This window comes from Arvicanthis niloticus, chromosome 4, assembly GCF_011762505.2.
Source record: "Arvicanthis niloticus isolate mArvNil1 chromosome 4, mArvNil1.pat.X, whole genome shotgun sequence".
NCBI classification, from domain to species: domain Eukaryota; kingdom Metazoa; phylum Chordata; class Mammalia; order Rodentia; family Muridae; genus Arvicanthis; species Arvicanthis niloticus.
Window position 1 is genome coordinate 26,406,104 of NC_047661.1, and position 14,679 is coordinate 26,420,782.

Here is a 14,679-nt window from a genome sequence, read left to right on the forward strand (position 1 = left end):
TTTGAAATCGTATTATCAGACAACAAATGAAACTGTGTTTCAGTGTAAGTATAAATGTGTTTAAAGAATTTCTAATTTACTTTTTCTTGGCATGGTAAAATAGAGCATCATTTCAAAACTCAATTTTGGTAATGTCAATATGCCCATCATTCAGAATCTGTCAAACTTGAAAGCAACACCCTTTCCCTCAAAGAAGCATCTGCTTATCCTTATGTTCCTTCAAATCCGTGGCAGGAAAAGCAGGCATAGTTTTATGTATACAACTCTGATCTGCTTAATGTTGAGCTATAGAATACCGTTGGTAAATATTATGGCAAAATTGCTTAGGACAGCACAGCACTCTAGACCCTTTAGGTTTCAGGAAATTATAACCAGCATTATCATTCTCAATTCATTTAGTCTCATATCACAGTCTTTACACCAAATGTCCAAAACCAGATGACTCTTCCACACAGATGTCAAAAATCAACATATGCACTCATCGTCCTTTCTTTTCCAGTCAACTCTTACTCTTGATTCTTTATGGCTGTGCATACTGTCAGTGAGCCAGGCTTAGCAGTTCAGTGAGATTAGCAACAAAAAGATCTGAGTTCCAACTTGGCTCTTCATTGACTGTATTGGAAAACTCTGGGTGGGTAGGACAGTTTGAGCCTTTGGTTCCAGGTAGTTTATAACAATGGAAAGATAAATCAAATGGCTATTATGATGCTGTGTGCCAGTTCAACTTTGCAATAGTTACCTTGACCTCTAGCCCCAAATTCTTCGATTTCCCCTCAATGTGGATCTTCTATATCCAATTTATTTCTCAGTACATGATTGCAGGTCCTTATGAACAAATTTCCTTACACATCTTTCTTCCAAGATGTATCTTTGTATTCTAAGTCACACTACTAAGCTACAGAAATTATTTTTTCTTGAAGTCTTTTCTGGGCCTTGAATTCAGAGTTAAACACAATGTTAGACGACTCATTGTTTTCAACTGTCATGACAAAGTTTTCAGTATTGTTTGGTGGTCCCTCTCCATTTTGTTTTCTAAGTTCAAGTTAAATCATGATATATGTTGTTATTGCATATTTTATACTACAATTCTGTATCTGTTTAACATAAACAATATTTTTTAGATCTATGTTTTGGCATTTAATTAAAACTTTATATGAAATACACAAATGCTTGTTGTTGATACCTAGTTTTCCATGCAAGTAATCACCACATTTTACATACTGTTCCCTTGGTGACAAACACGTAGGCTGCCTGAAGCTCCCAAATTCTACAAATAGCCATAGTCCACAGAAACAGTGACTAAGTTAAGAAATGTCACTGTAAGAAATGTTTTTATTTTAGAAACAAATACAAATATGTAATATACTTAGTACTTGTACTCTACACACTAAATATGGATACCTCTCTCTATAGCTAAAAAGTCTATAGAGAATAGACTATTACTTAAAAACTGTTGAACAATGTTGATGAATACTATCCTCTTTTAGACATAATTATATTCTACTTTCAATCTACACACATATATACACATGTTTATACACACACACATATACACAGATGTGGGGAGAGGAAAGGAAGGAAGGAGGAAAAGAAAAAGAAAGAGAGAGAAAGAGAGAGAGAGAGAGAGAGAGAGAAAGACTTCTTTTGAGATAGGGTTTTACATGGGCTAGCCTCAAACTCATAACTCTCCTGTCTACCTAAGTGCTAGGTTTACAGGTGGGTGTCTATACACCAAGCATTCATTTTATAATTCTAGCATCAATTTTTGAGTATAAATGAATATAGGCTAAGAATCCTGAATCTAGAAATATGAAAAATCTGGAATACTAAGAATTTGGAAACATTTTTACCACCAAAAAATGCCACACGTGGAAAAATTTATACGTGACCTCATGTGCTAGCTTGTAGTAAAAATATTTGCAAACTAATTTTGCTTTTAGACTTGATTACACTTCTAAGCCAACACTTTGTATACATGTAAATAAACCAAATTTTGAAAAAAAAAAAAAACAAAAACAAAACAAACCCTCAAACCACTCAAGTCTGTAGCTGCTCTGTCATTTGGCTTGGCTTTCATTTTTCAGGATGCTGTGACACTTGAGATGTCTTCTCCCAGGCTCTGTCCAATCATCTATGGCTCTTATTTATTACTCTTTTCTATTTTGGCTTATCTTGGAAAATGCTGAATAAGAAATATTTTTCCATATACAACGTGTATATGTTTTCAACCAAGAAGCACTATTCCATGTACAATATTCATGTTTTAATGTACCAGTTAAAATGAATTTAAGTATAAAGCCCAGTATTTTCCTAGAAAAATCTTTAGATTGTCTTATTAAAAAACCAATTCTGTGAGGTTTTGCTTCTCAATTTAAACCCTTAAACATATATAAAAATAAATTTGGAAAGGAGAACTCCTATAAAACTTTCTTACAGATAGAAACTATTCCCAATATGGTGGTTCCCCACTCATTTATGTTAATTCTTATATACCACACTTCCATGAATACATTTTATTTTGTTTTATTCGATCAAACACACCCTTATAAATAACAATAAGTTTGTTAAACTATGTAATTAGTTTGGTAATTGGTAAAATAATTTTTTTCATTATTTTTATCAAGGAACAACTAGATTACCATACCTGTTTTAGTCTCTTTCTGCCACACACCCTTTATCTCTCTTTCTCTCTCCTTTTGAACAGTTTATTCCAAATTACATTAGTCTAAAATATAAGGATGTGGAAAAATATTCTCACTAAAGAACTGAAGTTTCTCTGGCACAGTAGTTCTCAGTTTTGTTTTGTCTTTAGATTTTTGTATTTCTTTGCTGAGATTTCTCATTCTGTCATTGCACATGTCTATTTCTTCAACTTTACTTACTTATTTGTGTAAGATGTGTGTTAGCACAGGTGTATTTGTCTCTAACCCTAACTCTGACTTATGCACACATGTGTAGAGGCCAGAGAAGAACATCCAAGTCTTTACCTCTATTGCTCTCTGTCTTATCACTTGTCTCTCACAGAAAACAAGGCTCTCCATTTTCTCAGCTAGTGTAAAGGCCCCAAGCCCTGACAATTCTCCTCTCCTGCCCTCATCAGAGCAGGGGCTACTGTCACACACAGCTATGCTTAGCCTTTTATATCTCTGCTAGGGATTTGACTTTAGGTCGGATGCTTACAGATCTTACCCACTGAGTCATCTCCCCAGTCCCTATCGTTTAAACTTTTTGTAGTTGTTCCTAATTGCTCACTGATTCATTTTGTTGTGCTTGTTTAAAAGTCTTTGTCAAAAGAAGGCAAAACAAACAACACAAAAAAGATAGCCAATTCGTATTGATGAAGGATTCAAGTACAGAAAAATTATATATACCCAATACTGTAACACCTATTACCATAAACCAACTCTTCTAGTCATAAAGGCCACAAAAACCCTTCAAAACAAAATAGTGGGGTCTTCAGTAACATTTCATTCTCATCATCTAAGCCATCCAGATAAAATACATCAACAAACTGCAGAATTGAACTATACTACAAATCAAATGGATGTAACAGACACCTAAAAACGATTCAACCCAAAAGCTGCAAAGTACACATTTCTAAATAACGAGTGAGTCACTAAAGGAGTCAGGAGGGAAATAAAACAATTCTTAGAATCAAATGAGAATAAGATTATAACATAATGGAACCTGAAGGAAACAGAAAAAAGTAGTTATAACAGGAAATTTTGTAGTACAATTGCCGACAATAAAAAGTCAGATATTTCAAATAAATAATCTAATAATAAAAGTCAAGATCTTAGAAAAGTTTACTTCCAAATCAGCACAAGGAAAGAAATAATAAAGACCAGAGTTGCCAGGCAGTGGTGGTGCACACTTTTAATCCCAGCACTTGGGAGGCAGAGGCAGGCAGATTTCTGAGTTCGAGACCAGCCTGGTCTACAGAGTGAGTTCCAGGACAGCCAGGACTATAAAGAAAAACTTTGTCTCTGGAAAAAACCAAAACCAAAACCAAAACCAAAACCAAAACCAAAAAAGAAAAAAAAAAAAAAAGACCAGAGATTACATTCATGAAACGGAAAACTAAAAGAACAATACAAAGGATTAATGAAAGAGTGGGTGCTATGGAAAGGAAAAATACCCTGACAAATGAATTTTTAGCAAAACTAGAGGAAAAACTCAAATCAATAAAATTAGAGATGAAGGAGGATAATATAGCAGTTTTCATTGAGTTCCAAATAATTATCAGTGAATATTCTAAATTTATATTTCCCTTATTCCTCTTGATAGATATATAAAGTTCCATGGATTACAAATATGCTCACTGAACTTTGATACAAGGTAAGAGTTATCTGGGAAGAGGGGATATCTGAGAGTGGCTTCCATCAGATTGGCCTTAGGCAAGTCTGTGGGGAATTCTTGTTTAATCAATGATGCGGGAGGACTCAGTTCACTGTAGGCAATAACTCTTCTGGGCCAGTGATCCTGGTTGTAAAAAAAAGTACCTGAGCAAACCAGAGACAGCAAGCCAGTATGCAGCATTCCTCCATGCTCTCTGCAATAATTTCTGCTTTCAGTTCCTGCCCTGACTTCCCTCAGTGATGGAAAGAACCATGGGAAGGTAAGCATTTAAAATAAACTGATTCTGTATCCATTCTTCTGTTGTGGAACATCTGGCTTGTTGGGAAGGTAAGCATTTAAAATAAACTGATTCTGTATCCATTCTTCTGTTGTAGAACATCTGGCTTGTTTCCAGTGTCTGGCTATCAAAAATAAGGCTGCTATGGAACACATGCCCCTGTGGCATGGTGGGGCATCTTTTGGGCATATTCCCATGAGTGGTATTGCTGGGTCCTCAGGTAGATCTATTTCTAATTTTCTGAGGAACCCCCAGATTGATTTCGAGAGTGGTTGTACCAGTTTGCAATCCAGTTTGGATTGCAATGGAAGAGTATTCCTCTTTCTCCACATCATTGCCAGCATGTGTTGTCACCTGAAGTTTTCCACAACATTAGAATGGATACAGAAAATGTGGTTCATTTACACAGTGGACTACTACTCAGCTATTAAGAACGAGGATATCCTGAGTTTTGTAGGCAAATAGTGGAACTAGAAAATATCATCTTGAGTGAGATAACTCAGATCCAAAAGGACATGCAAGCATATTTACTCACTAATAAGTGGATATTTGCCAAAAAAAAAAAAAAAAGTACAGAATATCCAAGATACAATCCACAGAACTCAAAAAAGTCAACAAGCTGAAGGGCCCAAGTGAGGACACCTCAGTCTCACTTGGGAGAGAGAAGGAAGCAATCACAAGTGGGGAGGGAGGAAGGGACTTGGGAGGGAAAGTAGACATGAGTGGGGGGACGGGACGGGAGAGAGGAACATGGTTTGTTATTGTGCAAGGAAAAAGAAGAAGCCCTGAGCACCAGCAGAAAGAATGGAAACAGGCAACCTCAAGAGGTAGGAGGTTGGGGGACCCTCCAGAATGTACTAGAGACCTGAGAGGTGAGAGACTCTCAGGACTCAAAGGGAGGGACCTTAGATGAAATGCCTGACAGTGGGGAAAGAACTTAAAGAGCCCACCTCCAGCAGCAGAAAGACAGAGCATCAAATAAGGGAGGGGGTTGCTATCCCACAGTCAAAACTCTGACCCATAATTTTTCCTGTTTGAAAGAACTGCAGGGACAGTAATGGAGAGGAGCCTGAGGAACAAAAGGTCCAGTGACAGGCCCAAAGTGGGATCAAGCTCCAGGGGAGGTCCCAAGGCCTGACACTATTACTGAGGCTATGGAGCGCTCACAAAAAGGGACCTATCATGACTGTCTTCTGAAAGACCCAACAAGAAGCTGAAAGAGTTTGATGCAGATATTTGTACCCAACCAATGGACAGAAGCTGCTGACCCTGTGGTTGAATTAGGGAAATGCTGAAAGAAGCTGAGAAGGGTGACCCTATAGGAGGACCAGCAGTTTCAATTAATCTGGACCCCCAAGATCTCTCAAACATTGGACCACCAAAAAGGCAGTACATACCAGCTGGCAGGAGGCCCCCAACACATATACAGCAGAGGACTGCTGGGTCTGGGTTCAATCAGTGATGATGGACCTAACCCTCAAGAATTAGGTGGGGTGGGGGTAAGGGGTGGGAACATCCTTGTGGAGACAGGAGGGTGGGGAGGAGGTATGGGATGTGGGACAGTCAGAGGGTGGACTGGGATGGGGGGAAATAAAATCTGGAGTTTAAAAAAAAAAAAAAAACTCATTCTTTCCCATGTTGCTTTTAGTCTTTAGTTCTACCACAGAAGCAGAAAGTAAAATAGGACAGGAACTCAATGGCTATCTATCCTAGCTGCATCTTTCTCTTCCCAATCTCAGTTCCTCACTCCCCCACTGTTGTGTCTTGGTAACTATCTGCCAAGAAACATCAGATTTTGGAGCCCCCTTCTCTAGGCAGAAGTCCAGTGAGAGTTAAGCAGTAGAACCCTTTTCTAGGGGAGTGAGTTTCCTGCTATAGCCCTGGTTTACTATGATATATCTCTCCACATACACACTATAATTACTTCCTCAGCAAATGAGTTCATGGCTGATGTCCATATATGCAGAGTGTTTCTGGCAAAGGTTTAATAAGAGGGAGAAAGAAAAAATAATAGAAAAATCTATGGCATTATACCAAATCTCCCTGAACAAATGTAATTAATAAAAAAATCCAAAACAAAACTCATGTCTGAAAATACCTAAGATGTTTTCGAAGTTTCTCAATCTCCATGTTTTGTTCAGTTACTGTTTTCAGGAAGTGGTGGTTAGTCTGTCATAAGAACAAATCAAAAACATTTATTAGAATACTTAGGAACTGTATTTTTAACAACATAAAGGATATAAGCAAAAAGGAAAAATAAAATAAGAATTTTAATAATGACTACATTTTTTGAGGGCAAATGTAACCTTGAAGGAAACTTCATCAGTTTACTCCCATGGGTTCTGCCTCAAATATACCAGACCCTGTTTGCCGTCCAAGCGCTTCCTCTGTCTGATCTTTTACCCCTCTACATGTGTATGAACCTGAAAAGTGCTACAAGTTATGGATTCAATGTTGTATCTTGTAGAACAATGTTAGCATGCCTATGTTCATGGGTGGGACGAAACCTTTGTCTAGCACCGAGATTAAGTTCCAATAACATATATCTGGTTTATTTTTAAAAACTAAAAATTCCATGTATTTATGGGAGGGAGACTCATGCCACAGTACATGAAGGTCAAAAGCTGACTTGTGGGAATCAGTTCTTTGCTTCTAGCACATAGGTCTCAGGGATTAGACTCAGGTCTTCAGTCTTGGCAGCATCCTTTATCCAATGAGTCATCTTTTAGCCCAATTTATTTTACCTTAAAATCAATTATAGCCCATCCTTTCCATCCTTCTGCCTCTGCTTCCAGGAATATTCATCTGTGTCCAGCTTATTTGTATTTTATGTTTTATTTTATTTTCATTATAATATATTAATTGTGTAAAATAATGGGCTTCATTATAACATGTATATGTACAAATATGCTCAATCAGATTTACTCTTTCCATTATCATTTCTTTGTACATTCTCCTCTTTATTCTTTTACATCTAAGTCCTTTTAAAATAAAAATATGGTATCATTTCTTTCTTCTCTCCACCCCTCCCACATTTTACCACATATATCCCTTTCAAATTCATAGTCATCTTCTTTATTATTATGTGCTCTCTCTCTCTAGATATATCCTTGTACATATACATACACACATATATATACACATGTATATACATAAATATACATATATATACATATAAAATTGCTTTGTGTGTGACTATATAAATACAATCTACTAACTGTATGTGTATTTACTGTTGCTTATATTTATATTCTTTTAGGGATGGTCACTTGTGATTAGATAACCATTTATGGTGTTCATGTCTGGTGAATACACATTCTTCTCTAAGTAGCTTGTAGCTTTCAATCACTTGTAGCTCTTCATTTGGCTGGGAGGTGTCTGTTAAGTGTATTTGGCCCTGTATGGATCTCCTTTCTCTCTGGGGTCCTTGCTACTACTGGCCCATGAGGACAAAGGGAGCAGAGTGATGAACAGGGTTCAGAGGGCCAGTGAGTATGAACAGTAATAATGATATACCAAGACCAGCTTCAGAGAGACAGATCAACTTTACTCGGGGTGAATCAGGATTATACAGTTTTGGGGAACGAGGGGATGGAATATCCAGGATGGGCAAAGATCATTGGCTGAATGCTAACACACTAAGATGCCTCATTAGCATGGGGAAGCATTCCAGAAATCTCAAGTGCTAGGTGAACAGGTTCTTGTCTAGAGAAAGGAAGGTGAACCTATAATCGTAACCAAGGCTATATGATATTCCCCAGGTATGGGGTGTAGGGGCTGGGATCCCCCAGGTTGAGAAGAGGAAGCTTCACTGAAGCCTCACTGACCAAGGGAGTCTATCATTTTGTACTGAGCTCAAGGCTTTCCAGTAACATCAGACTTTGACCTTAGCAGCAAGACAACAGCCTCCTATATCATTTCATGCTCAAGTTTGTGTGAATTTTTTCATCTGGATGATTTATTTACTGATATTGAGTTTGATTCCCCACTATTATCACATCCTTTTCTATCTAGCAATACTTGTTTAGGAAATGGATATACCAACATTTGTTGCATGCATATAAATGATAGTTACATTTTCTTTATGGATTGTTCCCTTTGTCAATATATGGAAACCTCTACCTTGAGATTCATTTTGGTTTGAAGTCTGCTCTGTGCATATGGGTTTTTACTGTTGTTAATCCTAGATGTCTGTTAGTTTTTTGAGTTGCGTATGCTGGATTTGTTCCTAATTCTTATTTGTTAATCTTTCCTCATGAAAATTATTCTTAGGTCTCATGTTTCTCTTTTCCTCCATTCTGCATTGGAATTTTTAAAATATATTCCCTAGTGCTGGCTTAGTTGGCATGTGTTGCTTTCAGTTGTGTTCATCTTGGAAGATCTTCATTTCTCCATTGATTTTAAATAACTGTTGGATATGATAATCTTAGCTGGCAGTTATTTACTCTAAGAGATTGAAATATATCATACTGTGCTTTCTTGGCTCCTAGAGTTTCTCCTGAGAGGTCTGCTGTAATTCTAAGTTTGTCTTTAGAAGCAACTTGAGATCTCACTTATAGCTTTCACTATTTTGTTTTTGTTCTGTACTCTTGGCATTTAACTCTACTGTGACATGGAGACACAGCTTAGCCACTGTGCAGAGAAAGGCGCTGTGATGCTGCTTTTCTGGCCCTATTTGGAGTTCTTAATGGTTCCTATTCTTGGACTACCATATCTTTTTGTAGATTTGGGAAATTTTCTGTTTCAATGAACATGTTTTATACATCTCTGCTTGTTTTTGTAATCTCAGCTCATTCTTTTGCCCTTAAAACTCTTCCATTTTGTGAATTTCTAAAAACTGTGGTAATGATTTTTTAAAATTATCTCAAACAGCTATTAGGAATTAGTTCTAAAATATCTTCAATTCCCAATTCTGTCTTTTTTTGATTTACTAAGAGTTTAACTCCTCTTACTTGAATTCTTTCAATTTTTCATTTGATCTAGACTCCCCCCAGTCAATTTGGTGTCCTTTAGTTTCATTATTTTTTAAATTAATTTATTAATTTACTTTACATCCTGACTATAGTTTCCCCTTCCCCCATCTCCTCCCAGTCTTTCCCTTCCACCTCCCCTTATCTCAGCCACTCCTCCTCCCTTTCTCTTCAGAAAAGGGGAGTCCTCCCATGGATATCAACCAACCCTGGCATATCAAATTAAGACTAGGGTCATCTTCTCCTGTTCAGGCTAGAGGCAGCCAGGTAGGAAAAAGGATCCCAACAGCAGGCAATAGAGTCAGAGACTGGCCCTGCTCCAGCAGTTCAAGAAAACCTACATGAAGATCAAGTTATTATACAACTGTTACATATATGTAGAGTGTCTAGGTCAGTTTATGCATGCTCCCTAGTGGGGCATTCAGTCTCTGTGAACTCCTATGGGTCAAGGTTAGCTGATTTTTTAGTTTTTTTTTGGGGGGGTTTCCATTATTTTTATATATAAGTCCATGTTTCATGAATCGTTTTCATTGACCTCAGTGAGCATCTTATTAAGATAACTCTTGTATTTTGTCATGTTCTCTATTATCTATCTACCTGCCTGCCCGCCCGCCCGCCCATCCATCCATCCATCCATCCATCCATCCATCCATCCATCCATCCATCCATCTATCCATCCATCTCCCATCTCCTTTTATTTAGGGCTGATTCATGTGGTTCTTTTGAAACATCTTTGTTTTTTCACTTTTTTGGGTGACTGTTTTGGTTTCTAGGCATGAAAGAAAATTGGAATCCTCCTGGTCTTCAAAGACTGATGATATCTTGTAAGAGAGAACCTCTACTAATTAGCTAGTCACAGTGTTGGGAGGTATCCTGTATTACTTTCCTCCTCCTAGAGATAGGGGCAAAAACAGCTTTTTGCACTTGTTCTGTGATAAACAAGGGGCAAGGCACTGTGGCACGCATCAGTCTGTTATGAATCTTCCATCTCCTCCAGGCAACTATACCATCCTGAACAGAGCACAAAGACCAACAAGACTGACATGTTTCTAGAAAACCCTTTGTTGGATGCAAAAATTGATTTTTTTTTTTTTTTTCCTGCAGGAGGAAGTCAAGAGCTGAGCTTTTACTCAGTGGCTAGTAATGAGGTGGGTAGGATCATGGCATCTATTATCCAAGCAGTATCACAGCACCTTCCTCTGCACAGCAGCTAAGCTGTCTAGGAACTATGAGAATTCCAAGACAAACAAGACACAAGTTGATCTTCTGAGAACCCTTTCAGAAAAGTTGAAGTTCTTAGAAGTGCACACCAATCTCTCACTTCTGGAGGAAGCTGGGAGCTAGTCTTATTTTTGATTGTAGGATCCTACAGAACAAACTAAAGCCAACCCACTGGCTTTATCAAGTCTGTTAAAATCATCTTCTCTTGGATACGGAAACTGTTCAATGGTTCTGATTGCTGAATTAGTGTATGTGTGTGTGTGTGTGGGGGGGGGAAGGGGTCTGTCTACTCTCACACTTTCCTCAAGTCTAACTAAAATACAGTTTATCCTATTCTCATTATTGTACTGTGTATCTTCAGCCTAGTAAGAAACTTTTTTTAATGTGAATTGCTTGTCTTTTATAGGCAAATTCCTTTTTGTTTTGATCTTGACTCAAGATTGGCTTCTGCAACTAAGCTCTGAATGTTCTTTGATTTACACAAGATTGTTTTGTAGCTTAGTAGTTGTTTGCTATCCACCAAATACATTAAGAAAACTCTGTAGTTCTGGCCTGAGAGTATGCATTTTTTTCTTTTTATAAAGGCAGGGTCTCACAAGCATTGTCTTAATTCAAAGAGATCTGCCTGACTTGGCCATTGCTTCATGAAAGCTTCATGAATTAAAGGCACCACCATGGCTTAATATACCCCTTGTGATATTCAAACATGCTTTTCCTATGACTTTCCTTAAAAATATTTAGGAGTTGTAGCAGGATATTTATTCTGCTACACTGTATTCACAGTGGAGCTTGGTGATTAGGCAGTAAAAGAGGAGGTGGAACTGGGAGAAGAAGAGAGGAAGGGGAGGGGAGAAGAGGAAGGGAAAGAGAAGAAGGAGGCTATCAGTCATGGAGAACCATAGATGTGTCGAAAGCTGTCCTGGGTAGCAACTTCTATCAAAAGGCTAGATATTGGGTAACAACTCTAATTGTGTGGTCATCTTGTTGACTGAGCATTTCTAAATATATAAATCCTTTAGATAATCATTAAGCTTTAAGAGTCTCATTTTTTACCAGGTACTGCGAGGATGGCAAATATTGTCTGAGGTTCAGCCAAGCTTTGTGGATGCAGCATGGGGGATTGACAGAGCCATCCCCCATGCTGGTGTCTTGTGGGTGACAGGGCCTGCGCATCTAGCTAGCTGGAGCTCCAGTCAGAGTCTAAGAGCAGCAGGAACATGGCAGCTGCCCTGGAACAAGCCGGAACAGGCACCGTTTTTTCTAAATATCATCCCTACAAGGGGGTCATTGATACAATAAGGTATATACAGCAGAAATACCAAAGGATTATATAATTCCTACAGTTCTGGGAGATACACTAGGAGAAACAATAAATAACTGTGACACTAGGTTAAAGTACTAGCTTCCATACAGAAATATATTATTAAAAGCCTTTAACTGTAGAACTTAGCAATCCTTTTGTCTTGGGGCATTAAGACTCCTAGAAGTATATTGTAAAAAAAAATAATAAAACAAACAAATCTATGATTAGAAATCCCAAACGTTAACCAGGTTTGGTAGCTCATGTCTAGAATCCCAGTACTAGAGAAAGTGAGACATGAGGACTGTCAGGAGTTTTAAGCAAGCTTAGGTAAATCCAAGCTAGCCTAGCCTATAGTATGGGATTAATGTCGCAAAAATAACACAAAGAAGGAGGTTCTATATGTTAGCATAGGTAGTCACCATTTGATTAATAAGACAGTGAAATAAAATGGGATAACTTACTTTTGATGACATAACTCTACTCTTAATCACAGACATTGTTTAGGTATTAGCAAGAATTAGCAGAGTAACTAGGGAAGAATGAAAAGCAAAGGGAGGGATCACCCAGAGTGCTATAATTCTATTTAATTCTATTTTAATTCTATATAATTCTATTACTCAACAATGAGTAAAAATGAAATTCTAAGGAGATAAGGAAGACAAATGAAAATAAGAGAATTAAAAGACAGTAAGTAGAACTGAGAGGCTGAATTATATTTGTTTTAGAAAAATGTAGGAAAATTTACATATATGTGTATATACACATTACACATATTAATCCCATATATTGAGAGTTAATTTACAAATGGTTCTTAGTTTAGTTCTTTAAAACAAATCAATTCACTCTATGAATTTGTTCTTTAAAACAAATCAATTCAGCTCTATGTTATTTTTTATCACATTTCTGGCTGTATGTGACAAGAAAAACTAAAGATTAGGCATGTGTATTACTTTTGAGGAGCTGAAGGTCTAGATCACTCTACTGGTAAGAGACCTTGCCAAATACCCAAAGAGAGTTTTCAGATTAGAATGTAATTCAAATACACATTGGTTAGATCTTTAAAGGGTACTTCTTGGTTTAAAGAAGTATGTTCAGTTACTGAATATGTAAGGAAATCAGAAAAGATTATATGCCTTAATTTATACTGTGTGCTTTGTTGCTTTGATGTGAATAAAAATGAAAAAATATAGTTACAGTTTTTAATTTATAAAAAGTAGGTACAGAAAATGTTTATTTCCACTTACCATTTCTATGTTCTCATTAGCAACATGGAGTTTCTTGGTTAGCTGTTGAAAATCGTTCAGCTGATCCTAATAGGAAATTAGAGCAAGTCCATAGTGTTTTGCTTGTAGCCCATGCTTTAAATAAAACTAAAATCAAGTCTAATATTGTACAACTAAATTTGTATGACATCAGCATTATATCTTCTATTGTGTGAATTAGTAGTGAAATAAATAAGAAAAAATATAAATGATTAAAAATAAAACAAGGAAGCAATGGTGCTACTAATGATTTATGTTTATGTAAAATCATTATTTGTACAGACTTAGTCATCAATAAATAACATTTTAAATATAAAAGATGCATTTACAAACATTTAAGTGACTAGAAATTTCAAAAGCTAGAGAGTATGCACACAACACTGGAAACTACATAGTCAAGCATATCCAAAATGGGTAAGATCAACTGCGCAAAGGAGCCACTGTGGTAATTGTGCAACTGCTGTAAAAAACTCCCATGTTCCACAAGTTTAAAATAATTTCATCAGGTCATACAGTCCTATTGAACACTACTTGTACAAATAACATAAAGTTGAAGCAGGTTGTTAACATGTTAGATAACAAGTGATCAATAGGCAACAAGGGAAATAGAGATGAACTTTTGTAAAGTTATTTATAAAAAAAAAAATCAAATGATGTAGAAATCTACTATAGTAGAAGAATGATCTTATATGAAAACGACAAAATAAATTTAAGGCCTTAGTGTTGACTTGAATTAAGAAACAGCCTTGGCCGGGCAGTGGTGGCGCACGCCTTTAATCCTAGCACTTGGGAGGCAGAGGCAGGCGGATTTCTGAGTTCGAGGCTAGCCTGGTCTACAGAGTGAGTTCCAGGACAGCCAGGGCTACACAGAGAAACCCTGTCTCGAAAAAACAAAAAAACAAAAAAACAAAAAACAAAACAAAACAAAAATAAAATAAAAAAAATAACAGCCTTGAAGAATTTACTTTTATTAAAAGTGGTTTCTACTAGACACCAGTAGTTAAGTTTTATAGATCAGATTTTATATGTTATTTCAAACCACAGCACGGATTAAAAAATATTGTAAACTAGAATATCATTAGGATTACACAGTCATCACTATGATGATATTAAGAGTATTCACAAATTTGAATTTGAAAAATTAACAAATGAGAGTTATGATAACCTACTTATTTTAACAGATAATTCTTAAGTCCATAGTAATCAAATGTACTTAGCAGTAAAAGAACCAACAGAAAAACAAACAATAAGGGAAGACTTCCTAATGGAACAGGTTTTTATGAGACA

The 14,679-nt window shown here is 36.7% G+C and overlaps 1 protein-coding gene across 4 annotated transcripts in view; it reads right to left on the reverse strand.

Moving 5' to 3' along the window:
- Positions 1-14,679, reverse strand: part of Sclt1 (sodium channel and clathrin linker 1) — a 128,118-nt gene that overhangs the window by 85,016 nt on the left and 28,423 nt on the right. For 3 of the 4 annotated variants that reach the window (XM_076932343.1, XM_034501353.2, XM_034501354.2), the window contains 2 exons: positions 13,375-13,440; positions 6,735-6,805 (listed from right to left, as the gene is read on the reverse strand). The exons of the other annotated variant lie outside the window; for it this stretch is intronic. In XM_076932343.1, coding sequence (XP_076788458.1) covers positions 6,735-6,805; positions 13,375-13,440 — 137 coding nt within the window. The remainder of the gene's footprint in view (positions 1-6,734; positions 6,806-13,374; positions 13,441-14,679) is intronic. 4 annotated transcript variants of the gene reach the window in all.